The sequence below is a fragment of the Denticeps clupeoides genome, chromosome 4, assembly GCF_900700375.1.
Source record: "Denticeps clupeoides chromosome 4, fDenClu1.1, whole genome shotgun sequence".
Classification (NCBI taxonomy): Eukaryota; Metazoa; Chordata; class Actinopteri; order Clupeiformes; family Denticipitidae; genus Denticeps; species Denticeps clupeoides.
In genome coordinates, this window is record NC_041710.1 from 4,799,779 (window position 1) to 4,824,686 (window position 24,908).

The 24,908-nt window shown below is 43.4% G+C and overlaps 1 protein-coding gene across 1 annotated transcript; it reads left to right on the top strand.

Moving 5' to 3' along the window:
- Nucleotides 1-6,154: 6,154 nt before the first annotated feature.
- LOC114787754 (collagen alpha-1(XXI) chain) lies at nucleotides 6,155-24,156 on the top strand. Its single transcript, XM_028975607.1, has 28 exons — nucleotides 6,155-6,236; nucleotides 6,325-6,885; nucleotides 7,603-7,768; nucleotides 7,866-8,091; nucleotides 8,165-8,338; nucleotides 8,631-8,708; nucleotides 8,796-8,807; nucleotides 9,290-9,373; nucleotides 9,533-9,586; nucleotides 9,673-9,726; nucleotides 9,812-9,865; nucleotides 10,407-10,460; nucleotides 10,816-10,869; nucleotides 10,948-11,001; nucleotides 11,210-11,263; nucleotides 15,864-15,917; nucleotides 17,225-17,278; nucleotides 19,049-19,102; nucleotides 19,197-19,250; nucleotides 20,257-20,328; nucleotides 20,627-20,662; nucleotides 20,918-20,962; nucleotides 21,398-21,430; nucleotides 21,557-21,703; nucleotides 21,782-21,836; nucleotides 22,182-22,373; nucleotides 22,618-22,695; nucleotides 22,802-24,156. The coding sequence occupies exons 1-28, from the start codon at nucleotides 6,155-6,157 to the stop codon at nucleotides 22,984-22,986; spliced, it is 2,820 nt and encodes a 939-aa protein (XP_028831440.1). The 3' UTR covers nucleotides 22,987-24,156.
- Nucleotides 24,157-24,908: the final 752 nt, after the last annotated feature.

Sequence of the window (24,908 nt, forward strand, 5' to 3'; positions counted from 1 at the left end):
CGGGATTCGAACCGGCAACCTTCTGATTACAAGTAATCTCACGTCTGGATTACTGTGCCTCCCTTCTAGCAGGTCTACCGCTAAATGCCTTCCGGCCTCTATGACTAAATTCTCCCACACCGCCCCTCTGCTACGTTCCCTCTGCTGGCTCCCAGTACATTACATTACATTTACAGCATTTATCAGATGCCCTTATCCAGAGCGACTTACAATCAGTATTACAGGGACAGTCTCCCTGGAGCAACTTAGGGTTAAGTGTCTTGCTCAGGGACACAATGGTAGTAAGTGGGATTTGAACCTGGGTCTCCTGGTTCATAGGCGAGTGTCTTACCCACTAGGCTACTACCACCCCAGTAGCTGTGCCCCACATCATATTCAAAATACTGATGCTGTCCTACAAAGTCAAACATACGGTTTCACCATCCTACCTCACAGCCCTTATTATACCTCACAATGCACCTTGCACTCTCCAACCCTCCAGTACTGCTCGCCCGGTCCCTCCACAGCTGAAGGAAGACTCTTCTCAGCATCTTAAGACCTTCCTCTTTACATTTACATTTCCAACATTTACCAGACGCCCTTATCCAGAGCGATTTACAATCAGTAGTTACAGGGACAGTCCCCCCCTGGAGCAACTCAGGGTTAAGTGTCTTGCTCAGGGACATGATGGTAGTAAGTGGGGTTTGAACCTGGGTCTTCTGGTTCATAGGCTTGTGTTTTACCCACTAGGGAATCCCACTTAGGATTCGAACCTGCAACCTTCTGATTACGGGGCCGCTTCCTTAACTGCTAGGCCGCCACTGCCCCCTCTTTATAGAATACTTACACTAACATGAAACGTTCTTATAGTCTGGCAAGAAAAACTACAACAGAGTGAAATAAAAAGATTGTATTCATGGTTGGGGTCCTAGAGAACCAGAACTGATTATTTCATTGCTAATAATAATAAAATGAAATACTAAAGTGAAGTGATTGTCATACACAGCAGCACAGCGCACGGTGCACACAGTGAAATGTGTCCTCGGCATTAACCCATCACCCTGAGTGAGCAGTGGGCAGCCATGACAGGCGCCCGGGGAGCAGTGTGTGGGGACGGTGCTTTGCTCAGTGGCACCTCAGTGGCACCTTGGCGGATTGGGATTCGAACCAACAACTTTCTGATTACGAGGCCGCTTCCAGCGGCTAGGCCACCACTGCCCCTTAAATAATGCATTTCGTCTTTTTTTCCCATGAAATCGTACTAACTTTCGCCGGGGCCTGCAAACCGCCTCCAGGAAAAATGACGACATGAAAATGATGATGGTAACATGAACATGTTGTAAATCGCTCAGGATGAGGGCGTCTGATAAAGGCTGCAAATGTAAATGAACCACCACAGGTACCAGAGCTGCTTCCTGATGCAATGGCCGCAGGTGTTACAGGTGCTGTATGGTCCAAAATATGGCAGCCCGTCTCATCTTCAATCAGCCAAAATACACCCATGTCCCGCCTCTTCTCACCTGTCTCCACCGGCTCCCGGTAGCTTCTCGCATTGACACCATTTGCAGGCTCACTCTACCCTGGAAGGGGGTCCCTCTCTGTATCACTCCTTCCCAAGGTTTCTTCCTTTCTTTTTTTCTCTCTCCTAGAGTTTTTTTTTTGTGTGGAGTTTTTCCTTGTGTGCAGAAGGGTCAAGTGTGGGGGGTGTCAACTGTAGGGCCTGTCAAAGCCCATTGAGACATACTGTATGTGATTTTGGGCTATATAAGAAATAAATGTTGTTGTTGTTGTTGTTCAAATCCTTGATGCTGCCTACAGGGCTGTAAATGGAACTGCGCCCTCCTACATCAATACAATACTACCTGGCTACACTCCTGCACGCTCTCTCAGATCAGCAAATGAAATGAGACTGAAAATTCCCTCTTCACGGGGGCTCCGATTCCAACCATCTCTGTTCTCCGTTGTTGTCCCTGGCTGGTGGAACAACTTGCCCGGCTCCATTCGACTAGCCGAGACTACCACCACCTTTTAGAAGCAGTTGAAAACCCGCTTATTGAAAAAGTATTTCAGACAAATCTAACACTTACACACGCACACGCACTCACAAAATAAATTTAAAAAGTTGTTTTTCTTCATCTAGCACTTCACAATTTCCGAGCATGTTCTTTTTCTGACTTAGGCCTTATCAGGGCTCTTAGTTTTTTAAACTCAAAATCTATAAATCTGTCTTCCTCCTGTAAGCCGCTTTGGATAAAAGCGTCTGCTAAATAAAGTAAAGTAAAGTAAAGTAAAGTAAAGTAAAGGTGCTGGGCGGCATCAGTGGGATGTGCTGGAACAAAACATGTGTTCATTGAGGCACCACTCTTGGAGGATCTTCAGTCCATGCTAAAGTCATGATTGGTGTAATTAAAATTCATTTATATTTCACTAGGCGGAGCCAGGGAGTTGCTCAGATGTTGCTTTAAAAAATGGTTTATCAAAGCTGAAAGCAATTTTGGAAATGAACAATTTAATTATTTTGCTGAATCAACGACACGATGTGTGTAGAGAAAGAGACGCAGTTCTCCTGTTCTTCTCTGAGCTGCAATACAATATTGTTCTCCATCTGTAGACCTTTATTGTAGGAGATCAGTCATTATTTTACAGAGCTGTGTGAGATCGACACCCAGTTCTTCTAGCACGACTACCTATCAGCATAAAAAGTTTTGTTAATTTTTATTATTAGTGTGCTCTACGCTAGTGCTTTACTGAACAGTTTCAGATTTAATGTCAGAGTGTCAGAGTGTGCATGTATGTATGAATGAATAAATAAAGAAATGAGGTTTATACATTTATTATTATTTTATTATTTATTATATTCTACACCACACTGTGCCCATTTTAATAATAACATTGACATGGAAGATGTTTTCGATGTTGTGTGTTACGCTCCGTTAAAATTACTGTAATTAACCTTACTGCCATCTTGTGGCCATTAATGGAAATACAGCTTTAGTGTTTAAATGATTGAAATGAAATAAAAGACCTCTGCAATAATCTGTGTTGTTGGGGAAAAACAATGAAATTTCATAATAATAAGTACATTTATATAGCAGAATGCAATATATTTCACAATAACAAGCTGAATCTCAAAATGTGTTTGATTATTTCACAATTTTATATTGATATTATATATAATTCTCTTATTTATTCATGTGGTTATTTGTTTTATTATGTCATATGTATTTATTTAATTTCGAACACTTTGGAGTTCCATAGTGTATTCTTGCGTCTATAAAGTAAGAATAATTTAGTAATAAAATTACCCTGTTTTAATTGTGAAATGGGTTTGACTAAAAGAAAATGTAGTTTTTGTCTATTCTACTAGGTAATTATGTTGACTGGGTAAATTGCATTATTAAAAAAAAGAGACTAAAATACAATTTTCATTAACGGAAACTAGACTAAAATAGTCAGGGATAATTCTGACTAAAACAAGACCGAAGTTGACTAGATGTCACGTTCCCCTCTAGCTCAGGTGAAAAATGGAGGACGCAGGTTGAAGAAATAACAATGTGTATTTTATTTGAACTCAAAAAACAAAATGAAAGAACTGAAATGTCCTTGCGTGAAGTGCCACGCCCCTCTCATCTAGAAGTCGGGTTGTGGGATCTTCCGCGAGGCCCTCAGCGAGAGCCAAAGATCACCCTTGTCTTTCCCAGGCTTCAAACCGGCGTGGCTGAGCTGTATTGAACCTAGAGGGGAGAGTTGAGTTCCAGTCCTTCTGTGGGGTTCACGGTCAATTGCCGTTAAGGACAGCATGCGGTGCAGCAACGAACTCTGGTTGTGTGAGGGAGACCGAACGCAGGACTAAAGGGACCGGCTGGTTATAAAGAGGAGTGGACAGACCCATTACCGCTAAACTAACCAATCACCGATCACAAGTCATTACCCCACTAAGCACCTAAGTGATTACCACCACTTACCTGTGATAATCAGGGTGCTAGTGAGCCCCAGAAGAACACACACTAATACATGGGAGAGGTCGACCGCTGGGGGCGTGGCAGAGGTGGCACGAATGTTACACTAGACTACCAGAACAACCACCTAACAACTACGGTGCAAATGTCCCGATGCACAACAAAACTCTGACAACACAAAGATTTATTTCTAAAATGGCTGAAAGCAGCCTAGTGGGTGACAAACTCACCTAAGAACCGGATGGCCACAATGTCACAGGCTCAAACCCCACTTACTACCATTGTGTCGCTGAGCTGCTCTGGATTGGGACACTTTTCACCAGAAAATAACCAATTTCTTTTCCTGTACACTATAAACACACAGCAAGTGTTTCGGTGTTCTGTCTGGACACGGTACATGTTTTAACGAAACCCGTTGTTTCAGCTGCTTCTGCTTAGATCTGCAGGAAACACAGAGACCTTCGGGGAGTTCTGTTTCGGGACGAAATTTCCTTAAACACATCACGCCCTTCTGCCACTGGACAGAAGGGAAGCGAAATGACTGAAGACAATGTGCGACAATGCGCTACTGTACTTGACGTGTATGTTTATGCTGGGCGGGCGAACTTCCTGCTGCTCCTGGCGGCCTGTTAAACAGCCCTGCTACCTGGGGCTTGTGGCACCTTCGATCGGAAATAGCCGAGTTCATACAGACTTTGTTTAAACAGTCAACTGGGGTTCCCATCTGTGGTATGGAGGGTGGGAAAAGATGTGTATGTGTGTGTGTGTGTGTGTGTGTGTGTGTATATATATATATATATATGAGAGGAAACATTAAAGGCATCAACATTTACACTGTGGGCTGGCAGTCACTGAGGAGGCCACAGGCTGCCACATTCATGCAAGAAATCCAGTGTTTCGCTCTATGATCGCTTTTTACAAACCTGTGCAAATAAGTAATTTCCTACCCTTCCCACCTATTCAAACAGGGGAATAAATCCGACCCCCTCGTTACGATTCAATTTAAACGTGAAGGCCACGGCGCAAGGTGATATCAGGCTCCAGCATATACTTTTGGAAATTGCCATTTCACATTTCTATTTGTGTCGGCGGGGCCAGGCCTCGCCTCAGAAGCAGGGAGCCTGGGGGTTGAAACCGCAGAGTTTGATTTTCCTTAAAGGTGGTTTGTGGAGGGCTTAACCGGGCACTCCTCCCTGGGACGCTGGCTTGTCGCTCACTCTCTCATTCAGCATCTGCAGCCGAGCCCCGGCGGACTGGGCGGAGTATAAAAGAATTGCTGCCAACATCCATCCGCGGTTCTGCAGCGCGCCACCGCTTCAGCCTGTCACTTGAGGGCCAAACATGCACCCCTCTACACCGGCAAGCTGAGCCTGTAACACTGCCGCACTCCTCTACGAAACGGGATCTTTTTTTTAATACGGTGAGTCGTTTCGACCATTATTTAAGCAGTAAATAGGACCTTAAAAACGAATGTTTGCAACCAGCTACACAACCACTCACGCGATCTGTCGCTGTGAGGCGTTGCTGCATGCCTAAAATCAGATCTCGGCTCATACTAACCACGCATGCAGGGACAGGAGAACTAAGATGCTTCATTCTCTCTGTAAAAGTGATGAAAGTGAAGGGGATTGTTTTTGTCATTGTGATACACTCCAGCTAAAGTGTCCTCTGCATTTAACCCATAGTGACCCGTGGAGCAGTGTGTGGGCACGGTACCTTGATCAAGTGACACCTTGGAGGTTCAGGACTTGAACCCGCAACCCTTCGGTTATGAGTCCACTTCCTTAACTTAAATGGCATTTTTACATTTACAGCATTTACCAGACGCCCTTATCCAGTGCGACTTACAATCAGTAGTTACAGGGACAGTCTCCCTGGAGCAACTTAGGGTTAAGTGTCTTGCTCAGGGACACAATGGTAGTAAGTGGGATTTGAACCTGGGTCTTCTGGTTCATAGGCTACTACCACCCGCCTTTAACCCATAGTGACCCGTGGAGCAGTGTGTGGACACAGTACCTTGATCAAGTGACACCTTGGAGGTTCAGGACTTGAACCCGCAACCCTTCGGTTACGAGTCCACTTCCCACTAGACCACCACTGCCCCCCACGCCGCAGCTTTAACCACCTGAATGTGTGATCTCACCAAATCTAACAGTAATGGAGGTAATGTGGTTAATTTTTTTTTGCAGACAGATTTATCACTGGATACACGTAAAATGAAGACGTGGGCCTTGGGAGCTGTACTGGTGTGTGTGTTCCTTCCTCACATCAGGGCAGATGATGAAGACATGCAAGCTGGTCTGTAAACAGGGCCCATACAGCCATTCACGTCCGTGCGCGGTCATGTAAATAAACGAGTGCATTCATCTTCCTCTTGATCCGGCAGGCTGCAGCACCACTGCCAATGACTTGGTCTTCATCATTGATGGCTCCTCCAGCGTTGGGGTGCCTGACTTCGACCAGGCCAAGCGGTGGCTCATCAACATCACCCGCGGCTTCGACGTCAGCTCGCGGCACACGCAGGTGGCCGTGGTGCAGTACAGCGACACGCCGCGCCTGGAGATCCCGCTCGACAAGCACGACAGCAGCGAGGACCTCCAGGAGGCCATCGCCGCCATTCACTACATGGGCGGCAAGACCCAGACGGGCCGCGCCATCAAGTTCGCCACCCATCACGTGTTCTCGCCGCCGGACCGCACGCAGGCCACCAGGAAGCGGATCGCGGTGGTCCTGACGGACGGGCGATCCCAGGATGACGTGGTGGACGCTGCCATGGAGGCCAAAGCCCAGAACATCGTGCTGTTCGCAGTGGGGGTTGGAAATGAGATCACCAACTCAGAACTGGTGTCCATGGCCAACAACCCGCCTTCCACCTACGTGCTGTACACAGAGGACTACACCTCCATCGGAAATATAAGAGAAATGATGGAGCAGAAACTGTGCGAAGGTGCAGTAAACACTAGAAATACAAACACACACACACACACACACACATATATATATATTTTTTTATATATATATATTTCTACTTGAGATCTTAATTCTCAATTATAAAAAACATGGTAATAAGTGAGTAATGTAATATATAATAATATAAGTAAAATGTTTGGTAGCATTAATAGCAGTGAGTGCACATAAATGCATGTGTAATTGTCTCAGCAATATTTCGTATTTAATATTACAATATACAGTGCAGCGGTTTAGCATGCATATCAGCATAAACATTTGCATTATGTTATTAACACACTGCAACACAAAGAAAAAGTGATAAATAAATGAACAGACCCTTTACGTCTGACGCATCTGCTGAGCATTTGAATCAACTTCATCAGCAAGTGTAGAAAAATAGAAATCAGCGTATCGTTACGTGTGAGCGTTAACTAGTCAGCTTGTACTTGTGTCAATCAACCGGTTCTTTTTCAACGTGAACTGGTCTAGCACTCACAATGCATCCCAATCTCCATACATAGAGCTCAGCCTCGTTAGTGAAGGCCGTAAATGAGGGCGGAGCAACCCTTCCCTGTAATCACAATTCCAAATTAGTGCCAACAAATTATACGTTGTTTGGATTGCTGCGATTTTCTTCCCCTTTTGTCTGCCAGTGTGATTATGACACCAACCGGAAGAGTTATGTGTGACCGGCTTACAACCATATTTCAAACAGAGTCCGTGTGCCCACTCATCGTCCCGGACGTTGGCAGTACTCTGAGGGGATTTGACCTGCTCACTGCCATGCGGGTGGACAAACTTGCCAAGAAGGTCCAGGGCTCGCTCATCACCGAGGCAGCCTACCAGCTCGGCGCTCGTACAGACATCACTCTGAACACCAGGTGGCCTGTTCTCCCTTCCCAATGCCAGTGTCACTGTCACAGACAGAGACGGCCTAGTTTTAACCCGGTTCATTTAATTACCCTGTGTGTCCTCCAGGGAGATCTTCCCAGATGGTCTCCCCCCGTCCTACGTGTTTGTGAGCACCTTGCGGGTGAAGAGTCCCGCTCACCAGATGAAGTTTGACCTGTTGCGGGTGCTGTCCGAGGACGGAGCGAGGCAGGTGGCGGTAACGCTGACCGGCGCTGACAAGTCCGTCACCTTCACCAGCACGAGCGCTCTCCACAAAGAGCAGTCGGTCATATTCAACGACCGCGGGATTAAGGTACGTCGGCTCAACCCAGCGCTTCAGGCCTCCGCGTTCCTTGAACGCGACAACTTCACGTTCTCATCCACAGAGGCTCTTTGACACCAACTGGCACCAGCTGAAGCTGCTGGTGAAACCCAGGCGCGTCACGTGCTACCTGGACGACGTGCCGATTGAGGAGCAGCTCCTCGACCCGGGGGTGCCCATCTACATCAATGGCCGGACGCAGGTGGCCAAGAAAGTGAACCTGGCAACCACCGTACCGGTAAGACTGCAGTCCCTGGAGGGCGTTCTGACTTCATTTTTGGCTGCAGATGTCAAAGAACGGCTGGAGCCACAAGGCCCCACCACAGACCAGACCGCAGTATCTGGGACTCATCAATTAAAGCTATGTGTTTCTGTTAATGACACGAAGCCCAGGGGCTGTGTTTCTATTTATGTTAAAGTGCGTGTTGGTTTAGTGTGACACCCAGGCCCGTACTTCTCTTCTGTTCTCTCCGTCTACTAATTCAGCTGTCACGTAAATGAGAGGAATTTTGTCGTGTCTCCTCGCTCAGATTCTAATTCAGAAGCTCAGGCTGTATTGCGACCCTCAGCAGAGTGAGCGAGAGACGGCCTGTGAGATCTTCTCAGTGGTGAGACAATGCAACTGGGCATCTAAATGGAACATCTGAGTTATTGTTTCATCGTTTGTAATGGAATTGTTTCTTATTCTCCAGCAGGGGGACAACCGGGTAAGTCTCGTACACTTATGTGCATTGCATACAACATACACACGTACAATTCCCAGCACTGGTCCAAATACATTTACATTTACTGCATTTAACAGACACCCATATCCAGAGCGACATACAATCAGTAGTTACAGGGACAGTCCCCCCTGGAGACACTCAGGGTTAAGTGTCTTGCTCAGGGACACGATGGTAGTAAGTAGGATTTGAACCTGGGTCTTCTGGTTCATAGGCGAGTGTGTTACCCACTAGGCCACTACCACCAAATAGGAGACAATCTCCAATTCTAAGTCACGTATAAACTATAAATGCTGAACTTTTCCTGTTTATATCAATTCAATATCAATAAAAAAAACACATCACATTTATTTTCAACATAGTTGCATCACAGATGGCCTATTTGTTTCATTTATTAATTTTTCTGTATTTTTGTTTCCTTTTGGATGCTCACGTGGACATGTCTTTAAATGTGTCTCCTTCTGTAGTGTTCACTGCAACGCACAACTCCAAGCAGCAACTGCGATTGTCCATCTGGAAAACCTGGTCCCCCTGGTCTTCCTGGGCCTATGGTAATTAATACAAGTTCATGGATTTATTGAATGTGATTCAAAATGCTGTTTTATTTCCGATGGATGGATGGATGGCAGTAATGCAAAATTCGCCATTAGTTTAAGTGAAAATAAAGTCATCTCTTTATAATCTTAATGTATTCTTATAAACTATCGTAGGGTTTTCGAGGTGAAAAGGGTCGAGAAGGACCCCCTGGCCCTGATGGCAAGCCTGTGAGCATTAAACATCATTTATATTTTTAAGTAACTGTATTGCTATGAACATTACTTATTAATGAATGACATTTCCATTCTTGTAGGGGAAGCAAGGAGAGAGAGGATATCTTGGTGTGCCTGGAAAGCGTGGGGAGAAGGTGAGCTTAATACGTTGCTTCTGTTGGCTGTGCTGGCACCCACTTTTTGCTGATGATCTGTGTTTTTTTCGGGTAACACATCTAGGGTGATGCAGGGCTACCTGGGATGAAAGGGGACAGGGGTGGACCTGGATTCAAAGTAAGGCTTTATGTTCACGTTGTCTTGATGTTATGTTATGGGCATAATGACTTAACATTTGTGTATAAATGATTGCTATGATTATGACAATTTGCGTCCGTAACCACAGATCAGTCTGTGAGAAATTCTTCATAATGATATTGATATCATAATGATATCATTATGAATGATATTCATAATGATATTGAATTTCACACACACACACACACACACACATATATATATGTGTGTGTGAAATTCAATATCATTATGAAGAATTTCTCACAGACTGATCTGTGGTTACGGACGCAAATTGTCATAATCATAGCAATCATTTATACACAAATGTTAAGTCATTATATAGTATATATATATATAGTATATATATATATATATATATATATATATATACACACACACACACACACACACACACACACATACACACACACACACACACACACACACACACACACACACACTATATATATACTATATATACTATATATATATAGTATTTCATATAAATACTCACCCAGTATTTTTACTATTTCTCATGCAGGGTGACAGGGGAGAATCAGGTCTCCCTGGACCACCTGGGCCTCCAGGACCCCCGGTAAGAACATTCTGACATTCTCACTATTTCAGTCAGGTCGAGTGGGGGGGTGTCAATTGTGGGGTCTGTCAAAGCCCATTGAGACATACTGTATGCAATTTTGGTCTATGTAAGAAATAAATGTTGTCAATGTTGTTTTTACATTTACAGTAGCCAGTTCGAATCCCGAGTTGTGGTGTGTGACGTGACAACTAATTACTTTCACTTCACTTTCACTAGTGATTCCCAACTGTCCTGCAATTCACTTCCCAAGTTAACCATGATGCTCTGGTGTTCTGGATCATGATCAGCTGAACCAGTTTCAGGAATATTGATTGTGCAAGGTAGATAAAATGTTCTCTGTTTTTTTTTCCAGGGCTCAGGTTACTCTCAGGTAGATGTCAACGAGATCGGAATCCCATGGGAAAAGGTGAAATATTACACATCTAAATGTGTGTACAGTAAAGTATTATAATGTTGAACATCTAAGAAAACAAATGGAATGTAGGCAGGTCAAGAGGGACCAGGACCAAAAGGACCACCAGCAAATCCAGGACCAGTGGTAAGTTTGTGTATCAGCACAAAGTATAATATGCCTTTTGAGTGTTGAAAGTGTCAAACCAGCTTCCACTGAGTCAGAGTTGGTTTATTGCTGTTAAACCACCAACGGCAGAAACATTAACACACTGAACACCACCGAATATCTTGAGGTACTTGAAGACACCAGCGTTCAACAGACCAGGTGCAAATATTTTAGCATTTCTTTGCAGGGTGAACCAGGTGTTCCAGGGATAGATGGCCTGCCTGGACCAGTTGGACCAAAGGTTAGTTTAATGTTCCTTTATATAATTCGGGTGGGCTCAACCCACCCACTTGAAAATCCATGATTTTGCTGATGTGACTCAGTTCTGCTTCTAGCTAAAACATTGTGGTCTGCCTATGATGTCAGTCTGAGGAGAAAGATGGTTTTTAACATATTTAGATTTGCAGAAGTGTTCACCTCAGCATCCACTTTCTCACTGAAGTTTTGATGCCTACCCATAGCAACTGTTTACAACATGTAAAGTTCACTTTACTGTGATTGAAAGTATTTCTTGTGCGCTGAGTTATTTTTGAGTGAGTGAACACATAGCTGTGGCTTGAGCATTATTCATGGTTATTTGTAGCCTCTGGTCAGCAGAAGGCAGAAACATTTCACTTCCCTCGCATGTTAAGACATATATAGACCTTTTGGCCAATCTTATGGAAAGACGCATGCATGTTTTTTTAAGATTTTCTGTTTACGTGAAACAAAGGAAGTGGCTTTCACACCTTTTTTGCATATATTCTTTGATAGGGCATAGCAGCATTAGGAGCGTGTTAGCAGAATTATTTCCTTTGTCTGTCAAATGAATCCTCATTTTAACAATTCTAACAAGGGCCTGTTCCATTTTTAAAAACACACACACACAGACACACAGACACACATATATATAAACTATATATATATCTTGTTCATTTGAAGAAGCGTTGAAACTATTTGAAATACGTCTTCAATAAGTGTCAAAACCACATCCGTTTCAGTCTTTGATGAACTATCTTGGCCTAATGCCTGCAAGGTGTATTGATGACGTTCTGCAGAATATCCTCAAAATATATTTATTTTTTTTAAAGAACAAATAGCAAGTAGCTGTGAGACAGGAATAAGAATGTTTTACGGTTTTCTTTAATTACTAATTCTTCAATCTGCAACCATGTTTCCCATTGGAAGCACATAATAAATTGTTTGTCTGGGAATTCTGAGTGCTCACCAAAAGGGGTATGTTGTCAAGTGGAGTCATTGGCATCTATTTTCAGACCTCAGAAACATCTGTTCCAGGATCTGTGCCTTGTTCCAAAAGCTAAACCTCCCACCTTGCTTGCTGAAAATCATTCAGAAAATCCAAATAACCTACTAGTTACTGGGCCAATGATCTCTGTTAATGTTGCTGGGTATGTCTGTGATAAAGGATGTTAGTTGAAATATTTTTTTGAAAACATTTTTTTACTGCATGGTTCTGTCTCAACTAGAGAGCGGCAGATTTCCCATCCCCATTCAACCATGCATGTGTCAAAGCCGTCCCCACCCCATCCCCACATGTACAAAACTATCCCTTCCCCATCCCCACATATTAGTAATCTCCCCCACCTCATCTGTGCATACACCAACTGTGCCAATATAAGAAATTAAATGTTATGACTCACATTGCATTTATTCAAGCAGCAATCTTCCTGCTGAAGTGATTTAATTTAAATTGAAAAAGAGCACAAAGAGGTTTTTGCTCTTAATCAGTCCACACACCATGTGACACGCAGGAAGTGGCACAGCATGAAGAAGCGCAGTTGTATTGCGGTTGATTTTATCAATTCCATTAAGCAGCACCACAAATGCTTGTAAGGATTACTCTGGCCCCATTCTCATAAAGGTCTCTAGTGTCAACATTACTTGACCTTTTTTTTTAATCTTTTTGGTGTTCTTTCAGAGAAAGAACAAACTGAATTCCTCCAACCAAACTAAGCGAGAAAGAATTGTGTAAACATGAAAATTGACTAGTTGCACTAAGGCAACAGGAAATGTGACCACCACTTCAGGGCAACTAGCAAGCCTCACTTGGCACTTGAAAGTGAAGTGACTGTCATTGTGAAACACTGCAGCAGACCACACGGTGACACACGACAAAATGTGACCTCTCCATTTAAGCCATCACCTTAGTGAGCAGGCGCCCAGGGAGCATTGTGTGGGGGCAGTCAGTGGCACCTTGGCGGTTCGGGATTCCTTACCCGCTAGGCCACCACTGCCCCAGTAGTGCCTGGCACTGCTTATTTTTTGGGACATTACGGATGCCCCTTCCATGCCCCCCCAGCTTCATTTATACGTTCAGAATATTTTGTTTCTGATTTTTGGTCTGTAAAATTGGATTTTTTCGTCTGGAACTAGAAGCTAGTTGCACTGGTTCTCTACCAACAAAAGAAGCGTCTACTCTGATGTTCACAAAAGCGTACAAGTGGCAGAGTTTCGAAAGCAATAAGGAAGTGAAACAGCTTTCCAGTAGCGCGTTTAACCCTTTCTTCGAGGTGACAACTGAGCTGTGGGATGTTCTGCCGTGTATCTCACCTGGAATGAATCCGTGTTTACTGGCCGGGTCAGAGGACCCTGGTTCAGCTCTGGTCACTGAATCAAACAGCAGCGGGTTCAGATGGAGGACAGACGTTGTTGGAAGAGAATCGCGCAATAGCTGTCCACAGATTCTTGGAATTGTATCAACCAGCCAAACACTGTTTCCGACTCTTCGTCCGTCTGCCGGTTTAAAGCAGGTTTATAAGATCAACATAACAAGATTTCCTAAAACTTTGGCAATGATTCTCTTTATAAGGATGTGATTCACTGTACTTTCACAACACGAAGTGACACAATCGTGGAGCAGTTGACGCAAACCGTCTCCTGCTCACTCACTCACGTAGACCAACTCACTTTCAGATGTCGCGCTCCCACTTTTGAATTAGAAGACAGCTTGTGCACTGGGCTGGATATAAATTTAGAGCCAACCCCCGTCCCCTGCCTGTTGGGTGCACTGGATGATTATCTAACCAGGGTCTGGTTTGATGTGGCGGGCCGGATGAAAGCCAGTGTGTTTCCCTCAACGCAGCCGGTGCAGTGGGCTTGGCTCACCAACCCTCTAATCACAGGATAATGTGTGTAAGGCACAGGGGCTGTAAAACAAATCCCACCATGCTTAGAAGTAGGCCAAGATTTAAGTGCCGGCCTCGACGAACATTAATAACGTCCCGAAAGCTCCCAGGAATCCTGAAAGGTGTGGGTAAAAAAATTCCATTCAAAGATGCTCAATGAAATTCTAGCAGATGTGCATAATTGGCATTTTTGAGTTGTTGAGAATAATTTTAGATTTTTTAGCATTAAAACTGTTTATAGGTGTATGTACAGCCATACACACACGTGTGCTCCAGACGCAGACGTAACTTTAAACATATATGGCAAGAAAGTCGTTAAATGAAGATTTTCCTAAATTAGACCAGGCAGATTTCAGTCACGCGGAACGGCTTGTAATTATCCCATGTAGGATTTTAAAAATGCAATTAATTTGTAGGACCTATCTGAAAAGAAATTGTGATCGGTGCTGTCGCTGTTTGTGCCCTTGGTTGCTGCTGTCTTGTTTGGGTCCTGAGCAAGATAGAAAATGTCATTTTCCCAAGCATGAGTATTTTTATTACAGTTTACCCTGGGCTCCGTGTAATATTTGCCTCTGTATATTTCTCTAAGGAACAAACGCATTTCATACAGAAAAGTGTAGTGTTTTCAAGAACTAATCTTCACAATTGTAGAGATTGTAGAGGTAACAGTCTGAGCATTAAAAAAAAAAAAACAACCCATTTTTTTGCACATGATTTCATTTCCATCAATATGGTCAATTCCAGTGATCTGATTGCTTATTCTTGCAAGTACGTTAGTGCACAGTTGATGGTGCATCCATAAAGCCATTGGGTATGTGGCTATTGCGCTGTGTTCTTGTTAATAAATAAATAAATCTACAACGAGGTAAATCGTTGCGTGTCTTTTTACTCCAGTTTAAATGGCATTAGGGAACTCATTTGTTGTGGTGAGAAATGTTTGAAGCCATCACGAGCAGTTGTCTCCGGCAGTATTTACAACCATTAACCTTTTACCAGCACTTTTATAGGATCCATCAAGCTTTTTATTTAGAAAAAAAAAATCTGACTGGGTCTGTCCCACATGTGTCTCCCAATGCCTGGACAGCCGAGCACTTGAAACGGGTGCAGACATGTGGCCAACTCCTGTTTTCCTTTGCTGTTTGTGTGTCTGTGTGTGGGTGCTGAGAGACTACAGGCATGTCTATGTGCAAACCTTTGATAGCTTTGATCACCGACACAATTCCAGCTTTCATCATTTGACCCTCTGCAATGATGGTCTCTAAATTTACACCAAATATTAATCACTATTATGTAATTATTACGCAAAAATGTATATTTACTTTTTACGATGGAGCAATTTCTAAAAACATGGATTATACAGTTATGGATAGTGAGTGAGAGAGTGAGTATTTTCACGTATTTATATGGTGGTAGTAGCCTAGTGGGTAACACACTCTCCTATGAACCAGTAGACCCAGGTTCAAATCCCACTTACTACCATCATGTCCCTGAGCAAGACACTTAACTGTCCCAGTAACTACTGATTGTAAGTCGCTCTGAATAAGGGCGTCTGGTAAATGCTGTAAATGTAAATGGACGTGTACAAGCACATTTTAAATCATATTCTTAGCCATAAATTTAAGGTATCCTTATCTTGGAACACAGCAGAGCACAGGGCGTACACAGCAGAGGACCAAAAGGTGTAATTTTGTGTCCGTCTTGCTTTCTAAATTTTAGGGTGAAAAAGGTGATCCAGGAGTTTCCTGCAATGACGGAGCGAACGGACTTCCCGTAAGTAAATTTTTTATGTGCATAATGTGTTTTTTTTTACTATATTTATGTTCAGTTTCTCCCATGTGTGCCTCCTGATTGGGGTTGTGTGCTAAACAGAACAGAGTTGATGTTCCATGGTGGCATGGTGGTCTGGTGGTCTGTGTCTGGCTCTCTGACTAGACACTAAAAAAAAAAAATGAGCAAGCAATTTATGCTTTTTGAAATTAAGCAATAAAAAATGTTGTAAATGTGGCCGTGGGAAGTCTTTATTTAAGATTATTTAAAAAAAGGAATGAACAGTAAGTGCAAACTAAAAAGTTAATAACCCATTTTAATAAGGTGAACATTCTAACCGGAGGGGTGCAGCTCCAGATCGGCTCCTCACGCAGCTGTGTTTATCTTTACATTTCGGTATTGAGGGCAAACACTCTGGATTTAGAACTCTATTCTTAAAACACGTTTAAATACCCGTGACCACGCTTGCAGGTTGACGTGAATGTTTGCGTGCAGACCTTTAGGAAGCCGTCCTGCAAGTGTGCAGATCATATCTCGCACCATCTCTTTCTCGCCCCGCTCCGCCCCCTGTTTCTTCTAAAACCAATAGGTGTTTTTCCCCCCCCACACTAAGGCTTCTGCTCACGGCGTACTTGAAATATTTTAGAAACACACATACAGACACACACACACACACACACACACACACACATCTGCTGGAAAGTGTGTAAATTCACTTTGCAAGCCTCAGTGAGCTGCTACATTTTTCAGATATTTATATGTACACCTGTTTCATGTGGTCCGTGCCGTTTTACGCGCTAGGTTTCTGTGCCACTGCAATCGTCCTCCTCCCTCCTTCTACGCAGAGGTGGGGATGGACGAAGAACTGGTCACCTTCTTTTCAAAATAGACAAAAACTAGAGGAAACAGTAGGGTCGATGTATGACGGCCATAAATCACTAACCTGCTAATTTCATTGACTGGACAGAATTCATGCAAAAGAAGTTAGAGAGATTATCCACAAGTGGGAAATTTACACATTGCCAGAAGTCTTTCTCAACGTTCATTTCAAAAGGAGTGAACGACCTGAAGTGGTGTGTTCGCCCACAGTAAAATGGGTATTATCATCCAACTTTAGGGCTCAAGGGGCATCCCAGGCGAGGCGGGGACAGTGGGCCCACAGGTACGTTTCTTTACTGATTACTGTTTGGAAAGTAGTGCGTGGTGTGATAGGTAGGCAGAAAAGATCAGATCAGATCACAGATAAAAGTCATTCATTCTATGAAAACACCACAGGTCTTGACATTAAATTAGTAATTTTTTCTGTGTAGGGAGAAAAGGGGTTTCCAGGACCTGTTGGACCACCTGGACCAAAAGGACTTCAGGTATTGTAAAGTAAAATAATAAGTTCTCAAAACAGATTCTCCTGCTGTCTTCATTAGAACAACTTTATGATTGAAATTGAAACGATACATTTGTATGTACATTCATGACCAGCAATGTCCACAAACCAACAGTTTAGGGTGAAACTGAATACTAGTACAAAAACACTCGCACATACAGTACAGGCCCAAAGTTTAGACAAACCTTCTCATTCAATGTGTTTTCTTTTTTTTCATGACCATTTACGTTGGTAGATTCTCACTGAAGGCATCAAAACTATGAATGAACATATGTGGAGTTATGTACTTAACAAAAAGAGGTGAAATTACTGAAAACATGTTTTATATTCTAGTTTCTTTGCTCTGATTACTGCTTTGCACACTCTTGGCATTCTCTCTATGAGCTTCAAGAGGTCGTCACATGAAATGCTTTTCCAACAGTCTTGAAGGAGTTCCCAGAGGTGTTTAGCACTTGTTGGTCCCTTTGCCTTCACTCTGCGGTCCAGCTCACCCCAAACCATCTGGATTGGGTTCAGGTCCGGTGACTGTGGAGGCCAGGTCTCCACTTTTTATAACTCCACATAGTTCTGATGCCTTCAGTGAGAATCTACCAATATAAATGGACATGGAAATAAAGAAAACATTGAATTAGAAGGAGTGTCCAAACTTTTAGCCCGTACTGTAAATATGTTTAAATGTATAAAAGTCAAACGTTTAGACACAGCTACTCCTTTATGGGATTTTTTTTTATTGAAGATAAAGGACTGTGAAATAACACTCGGGAGATTATGCAAGAAACAAATAAATAGCAAACAAGCAAAAAGATGACTTTAGAGGCTCTCCAAATCAGGGAGCTTTTGCTGTGATGGCAGCATTTAACACTCCAAAAAAATAGTCTGCCACAGAGAAGGTGTGTCCACACACACTTTTTGACTGGTAGTGTATGTGCACGTGGTGGTTGTACAGAATGTTTTATTGGAATCTAGTTGACTTGGATGTCACTTAATGCCTCGGTTTCATATCAAGACCTTGGCACAAGGGGAGTGTTATATTCACTAGTTCACTAATCAGAGAGCTTGAATGAAAGCAGCCATGATGTATCTTCAGGTCTGTCCTCAGCAGACGCCTGCTGACATAACCAAGTGTGATAACAGAGGAGGAAAGAAGAAGATCCTGTGGCACACTGACATGTCTGAGTGGGTTTAAATGGTCCAGAATGAGGAAGTAGTGATGTGAGCTCTCGCTGCAGGCATCCCTTTTGGATGGCGAAATGGGCAGGGTAGGCAGTCAGTTCCTCTTCTCAGAGATAGAAATATCCTGAAAGCCGTCCTATCTTGTTTCTTTCAGGTTATTTCTGGAAATCCTGTACACAAACACAGACATGTATGTTGCATACGTAGTGTCATATTTGTGTATTGTTTTCCAGCAGCTACTGTGAGCTTCAGTGTCAGGTTACAGTAACCCCTGTTTCAGAATTCTGTCCTCCGCAGCAGCTATGGGGAAGTAAAATAAAACATTTAGGCATATTTTTATAGCTATCGTACACATTTTACTTGCATGTAGTAAGCATCCAGAGACCCTGAGTTCAGCACTTTCTGCTTTCTTTCGGAGAGGAAAGACGAGTGCCATGTTAGAATGAAAGAATTTACATAAACCGTCTCTGATTGGGTGTCCTGCACTTGGGGTGAAACAGACACCCTGTATCCTAGATGAAATCCATGAGCCAGAACCCGATCATATTTATAGTTCCCTGATTCCTGTGTTCATTTACAGGGAATGCCAGGGCTTTTAGGACCTCCAGGAGCTGATGGCCCTGAAGGCCCCAAGGTAAATGATTTAGAAACTGCATGAATAAAAGCGTCCGGTTTCATTTTCTCTGTGAAGACGTCTAGTTGTATAGTAACCAAGCTTTTTTATTTAGGGGAATCCAGGCCTCAGAGGCCCAGAGGGTCCTCCAGGGGTTCCTGGTCCGAAGGTGAGTATGGGATTGTGGCTTGTAAATTGGGTGCTGTATGAAGTGATATAGCAGCATCATAATCCAAACGAGAGTAGACAAGGTCAAGGCAAAAGGCAAAGATCCAGTTGGCAAAAAATGTCGGCAATAAGGAGACAATTATAGCAAAAATGCTAAGTTCATAAGCGTTCCGTGCTGCAGGAACTGTGACATTTATGCTGTGTGGACCACTTATTTTCCCCCCACTTAATGTTTCGGGCAGTGGTGGCCTAACGGTTAAGGAAGCGGCCCCATAATCGGAAGGTTGACGGTTCGAATCCTGAGCCGCCAAGGTTCCACCGTCCCCACATACTGTCATGGCTGCCCAGTGCTCACAAAGGCGATGGTTAAAAGCAGAGGACACATTTCGTTGTATCGCCGTGTGCTGGGCTGCAGTGTTTCACAATCACTTCACTTTCAAACACGTTCTGTGTGTTCCTTTGTGTGACACTCATCCAATATGCGGGTGACAGTAACGCACTCGCCCATGAACCAGAACACCACAAATTCCCAGGTACAAACCCCACTTACTTCATTGTGTCCCTAAGCAAGTCCCTGTAAATACTGATTGCAAGTCAGTGCAAGGATGGGTGGTAGTAACCTAGTGGGGTAGCACACTCGCCTATGAACCAGAAGACCCAGGTTCAAATCCCACTTACTACCATTGTGTCCCTGAGCAAGACACTTAACCCCGAGTGTCTCCGGGGAGGGGGGGGGCGCTGTCCCTGTAACTGCTGATTGCAAGTCAGTGCAAGGGTGTCTGATAAATGCCAGCAATGTCAAAAAAATGGCACTCTGCACTTGCATCAAGACTTTCAGCTTGCATCTCCTCAGCGGTGTGCACACTGTCTCTGAAACTAGTCATCACCGAAACAAAAGCAAGATTAGATTCATAGATAAGCTTCCTGTTTTCAACAACACCTGAGTTCAAAAGAACCACGGACATGGACAGGACTCAGGGTTACTTCTGTATCCTTGTATCCCACAGGGTCTAGATGGGGTTCCTGGAGCAGAAGGTACACCAGGCATCAATGGTTTGCCAGGATTTAAGGGCCACAAGGTAAGACAAGAATATGATATGATATGATAAATTTGTTGGTGGTTAAACATTTAAAAAAACACCTGAAAATGTCACCATTTGCTGGGAGTTGCATGTCTTGATGTGCTTGTCTCTCAGAACGCTGTAAGTTTTAAGATGCTGCAGTGTCTTGTGACATTTTGTGCAGAAAATATTGCTTGATGATGTGTTGTAAGTAAAAAAAAAAAAATTCCAGTGAAAGCTGACCTCACTGTTCTGCAAAAAGAGATGACCTTATCTCAGGCCAGCCATCATTGTGCTCTCTTCTTTTGCATTTTAGGGAGAGCCTGGAATACCTGGACCTACAGGCTCTCAGGTAACCAATCAACCAATCAACCCAAAATGCGTTTTTGTGTCAGTAGAACTCAGCTTACATGGTATCAGTTTTGTTTTCCTTAAAAGCTCCACCTTTTTAAGACATGCAAAGGAGTCAGGATCCATTATAAGCACCCTTGTTACACAGCATATGGCACTCCCACAATGCATTTGTGCATGGGAGCATCTATTCACTACAACAGGCTACTCTCCGCAGGAAGAAGCTAACCCAGTTCTGACACTCTCGTTAATTTAGGGAGAAAGGGGCACTGACGGATTGTCTGGGACTCCAGGAACCAGAGTATGTATTATTAAATCATAATACAACTAAAATAGTTTTGTGTTATCTATGTTTAATGTTATGTCCTACTATTGTGTATAATAAGTAATATCATGCAGAAAAACATGCAGAGGGAGCAAATGTGCAACTGATACATATTACAATAAACACAGCCTTATGTTGGTATAATTCTACAGCAGGGTTCTTCATCTCAGGGCCCTAAAGGCCTGGGTATCCAGCCTTCCACTATCTGTGAAGCAGGGTATGAAGCCCCTGGGGCCAATCAGGCATCAGAAACTGAAGAATTGACAACAAGGCCTGGATTTCTGTATTCCATGTTCAGAACCCTGTTTTAAAAAGTGAACATGTATGAGGACTGAGAGCAGACAAATTGTTGTGCTCTATGTATTGCGAAACATTCTTCGAATGCTAAATGTAAATACGCATTTCTTGCAGGGAGAAACCGGGCCTCACGGTAACAAGGGAGAGGTGAGTGCATCCAAGAAATACATATTTAGTGAGCCTACTTTTAATGAATTAATTTGAGGGCACATGTGGGCATATCAGGGCATATTGCTAATGTATGTTGTTTTTCTTCCCCTTTATTGTGTTCAGAGAGGCTCCATAGGGGATCCTGGTCCCAGAGGGCCTGATGGGAAAAAGGGAGAAACGGGGCATGCAGGTGCCACTGGGCCTCGAGGGTTTCCAGGTCAAGAAGGATTACCAGGGCAACCAGGTGCACCTGGATATCCGGGGAAACCAGTGAGTGTCCCAGTGCCACCCAACAGACGCGCAGACACCCATTAGAGCCAAACATGACTCTGATTCCATCTCTTCTAGGGGAAACCACCCACAGAGGAACACTTGATGAAGATTTGTGCGACCGTGCTGCAGAGTAGGTCTCTTCCATAAACCGATGTTAATATTCTTTAGAGACTCTAAGTATTTTTTACATATGCTGCTATTAAAAAATCATTTGGCGCATATTCTGGCTGGGTAAAACATCTAAGCACTTTTAAAACACAGTTTCAGTAACATACCTTTGGGAAACATCTGGCCATGTGAGAGCTGCAGTGCTGCTTTCACTTCCTTTTTTGCACCAGCAGAGCACCACTCGCATGGACTGACACAATTGCTCAATTCACTCTGGTCAGGACGAAAAAAGAATCAATAAGCAACTGCCAAAAGGGAAGTATCTGCATTGATGACGTGCATCAACCCCCCAATATTGTTTTTTTAGACCAGCTTCCTCAGTTTATGCAGATGTTGGGACAGCATAGCTGCCAACAGTGTGACACAGTGAAAGGACCCCCAGGAGAACCCGGCCCACCTGGTCCTCAGGGTCCCACTGGGACACCTGGATATCCTGGCAGTGCTGGGGTTCAAGGCTACCCTGGTCCCCCAGGAAGAAGAGGAGAGCCTGGACTCAAAGGTGAGAAAGAGAACGGGAGTCCAGTATTCAGCATCGATGCAAGTTTGTTCATAGATTACAGGAGATGTCCAGGAAACATTTTCTTGTCTGTGCACCGCATGATGTAACTAAGTTGTTGTCGCAAGACTTAACAGTAATTTGAAAGTCTCTATCACCTAGAAACTTGTGAAATGTCACTGCCTGTCTTTATTTAAAAAAAAAGGGCAACCACATCTGCTGTAGCATGCTTCATTTCCATGAGCAGGTGACACTGGGCCCATGGGCATGAAAGGTTCCAAAGGAGAAGGACATGTTGGGATGCCAGGACCGCAAGGTCTACCAGGTAGGAGCATGTGCTTTGAAGAATCTCTACAATATGACCGAATGTTACTTTGTCAGTCATACACCAGGTATCTCAGATAGGTCATAACAGATGTTTGAACTGACAGGGACCCAGGGACCACGTGGGCTTGATGGAGAAGGGCATCCAGGGCCTCAGGGGGAATCTGGGAAGCCTGGAATACCTGGTACCCCAGGGAAGCGAGGACCTCCAGGGCCACATGGAATTTGTGACCTGTCCTCCTGCTACCAGGTCTACAGGGAAGAAGGATACAGCAAAGGGCCGACTTATTAGACTCTTGTCTCTGGACTATTCTCTGCTCATATTCAATCTACAATTCCAGTACAAACTTTGTAGCACTGACCAGAAAGATATTTTTTTGGAACACAAGCATCAATTGAAGAATCACACCCAAGTTCTGCTGAATATATGTTACACTGGAGCATCACTGGTCTGGGCTTCAGGCATTAGGAGTTAGCTGGAATAGATGCTTTTTGGGTGCAAAAGGGTCTGTGCATCCTCATGTGTGGCTTTGAAGATGTAGACCAAGGTGTAGCCATTAGTTCTCTTTTTCTTTTCTTTTTTTGAGAAAAAAAAATCTGTGAATTCAACATTTTCCTCATTTACACATCAACCCAGCCAGTACTGAACCAAGTATTGCATCAATGTTCTAGAAGAAAAATGTAAATAGGCAAAAGCATTGCACTGTCATGGCCGAGCTACCTCTAGGCTGGATGTGAGGCAATATAAATTGCATCATATGTTACATTAGCAAAAAAAAGGGTAATGCTCACATTCAACCAGGAGTGAAATTCTGTGCAACCTTTTAAAATATGCTGGTAACTTATATTAGGTCACTAGGTTACCACCAGCCACCAGGAAAGCTTCACTGTTCCAGTAAATGTAGATCCTTCAAAGCATGTCACATAATTTGGTATTTGGCCTGTTTATTAAGAGGACAACTATGCCAACCAAGGGAGGGCCCCGTTATTCGGCATTTATTTAAAGTGGGAAACTGATACTAGTAGAGTGCAATACACAAATTATCCAATTACTACTGAAGGTTCACATTTTAATACTTTAATACTGGGAAAAAACACAATCAGAAGGTTTAAAGGTTTTCTACTTAACACCTGAATAGTTTTTTTAGAGTGACACAATTTTCAATCTGGTGCTAAACAGTAAGCTTGGGTCCTGTTCGCTAGAGTAAGGTCAAACATGTCCTGGGGATTTACATAAACAAGTAGATAAAACAAGAAGAAACATGAGCTCAAACTTTTTTATTCATGGGATGAATTCACTGATGTGGGTTTTAATCTTCCAGAATGAGCAAGTAGCATGCATGAGAGCTGTCAATCATCAGGCACCTCTCCTTTATTCTCTTTATAAAAACATTATTAAAGATGCTGTTCTGGGTAACAGAAATAATTACACTCCAACAAAAAGAGTGACTGGTTTCAAGACACCAACTGCCAGGTGGATCATTTCTCTGTTTATGTCATTCCTGGGGACACATATGACCTTACAGTAGTGATCAAACCCTACACTACACATCACCAGTTCAGAAATGGTGCGCTAAATATAATTTATGGCCACACCCACGGCCCAGTTCAGCTGAGTGATTAACTGACACGTTGCTTTTGGTCAAAAATGTACAATAAATATGTTCAATTAGTGTAGGGAGTAATCCTCAGAGACACCCTGTTGGGCTGATAGGGGTGCTGATGCCTGTCTTTAAAAGTGCTGTTAGGGGTTTGGCAGTGGACGTGAACCCCGGAGACTGCGGTCCGCTGATGGTGCCATGAAGAAATTTTATTTTGAGCACATTATCCAGATCCATCAGCGAGCCTTGGCATGTGAGGCTTTGAAGAGATGCAAATAAGTTGCGTGAGAGTTGTCAGTCATCTCTATGGGCTCCTCCAATTTTAACATTTATAAAAACATTAAATTTTGTCAAATAATTCTCCCCTTTGAGATACATATCACTAGCAAAGTATTTATTCATGTGAACCCTGAGGACATACTTGACCTGAAACTAGTGAACAAGATGCTTTGTCTATAAAGAGATCTGACGGTAATTTGTTCTTGAAGCAGTTGTTCTTTATATATATATATAAAAAAAATTCTCAGTAAGTTCAGCCCCTGATGGGACACTTATTCACACAATAACCAACCAGTCACCTCCAAACACAAAAAGTGAGTGCATCTCTTTGCTT

Coding starts and splice junctions, on each gene's coding strand:
- LOC114787754 (XM_028975607.1), top strand. CDS start 6,155: ATGAAGACGTGGGCCTTGGGAGCTGTACTGGTGTGTGTGTTCCTTCCT. Junction 9,727..9,811: donor CTGGAAAGCGTGGGGAGAAG/GTGAGCTTAATA, acceptor TAACACATCTAG/GGTGATGCAGGGCTACCTGG. Junction 21,431..21,556: donor CTCACGGTAACAAGGGAGAG/GTGAGTGCATCC, acceptor TATTGTGTTCAG/AGAGGCTCCATAGGGGATCC.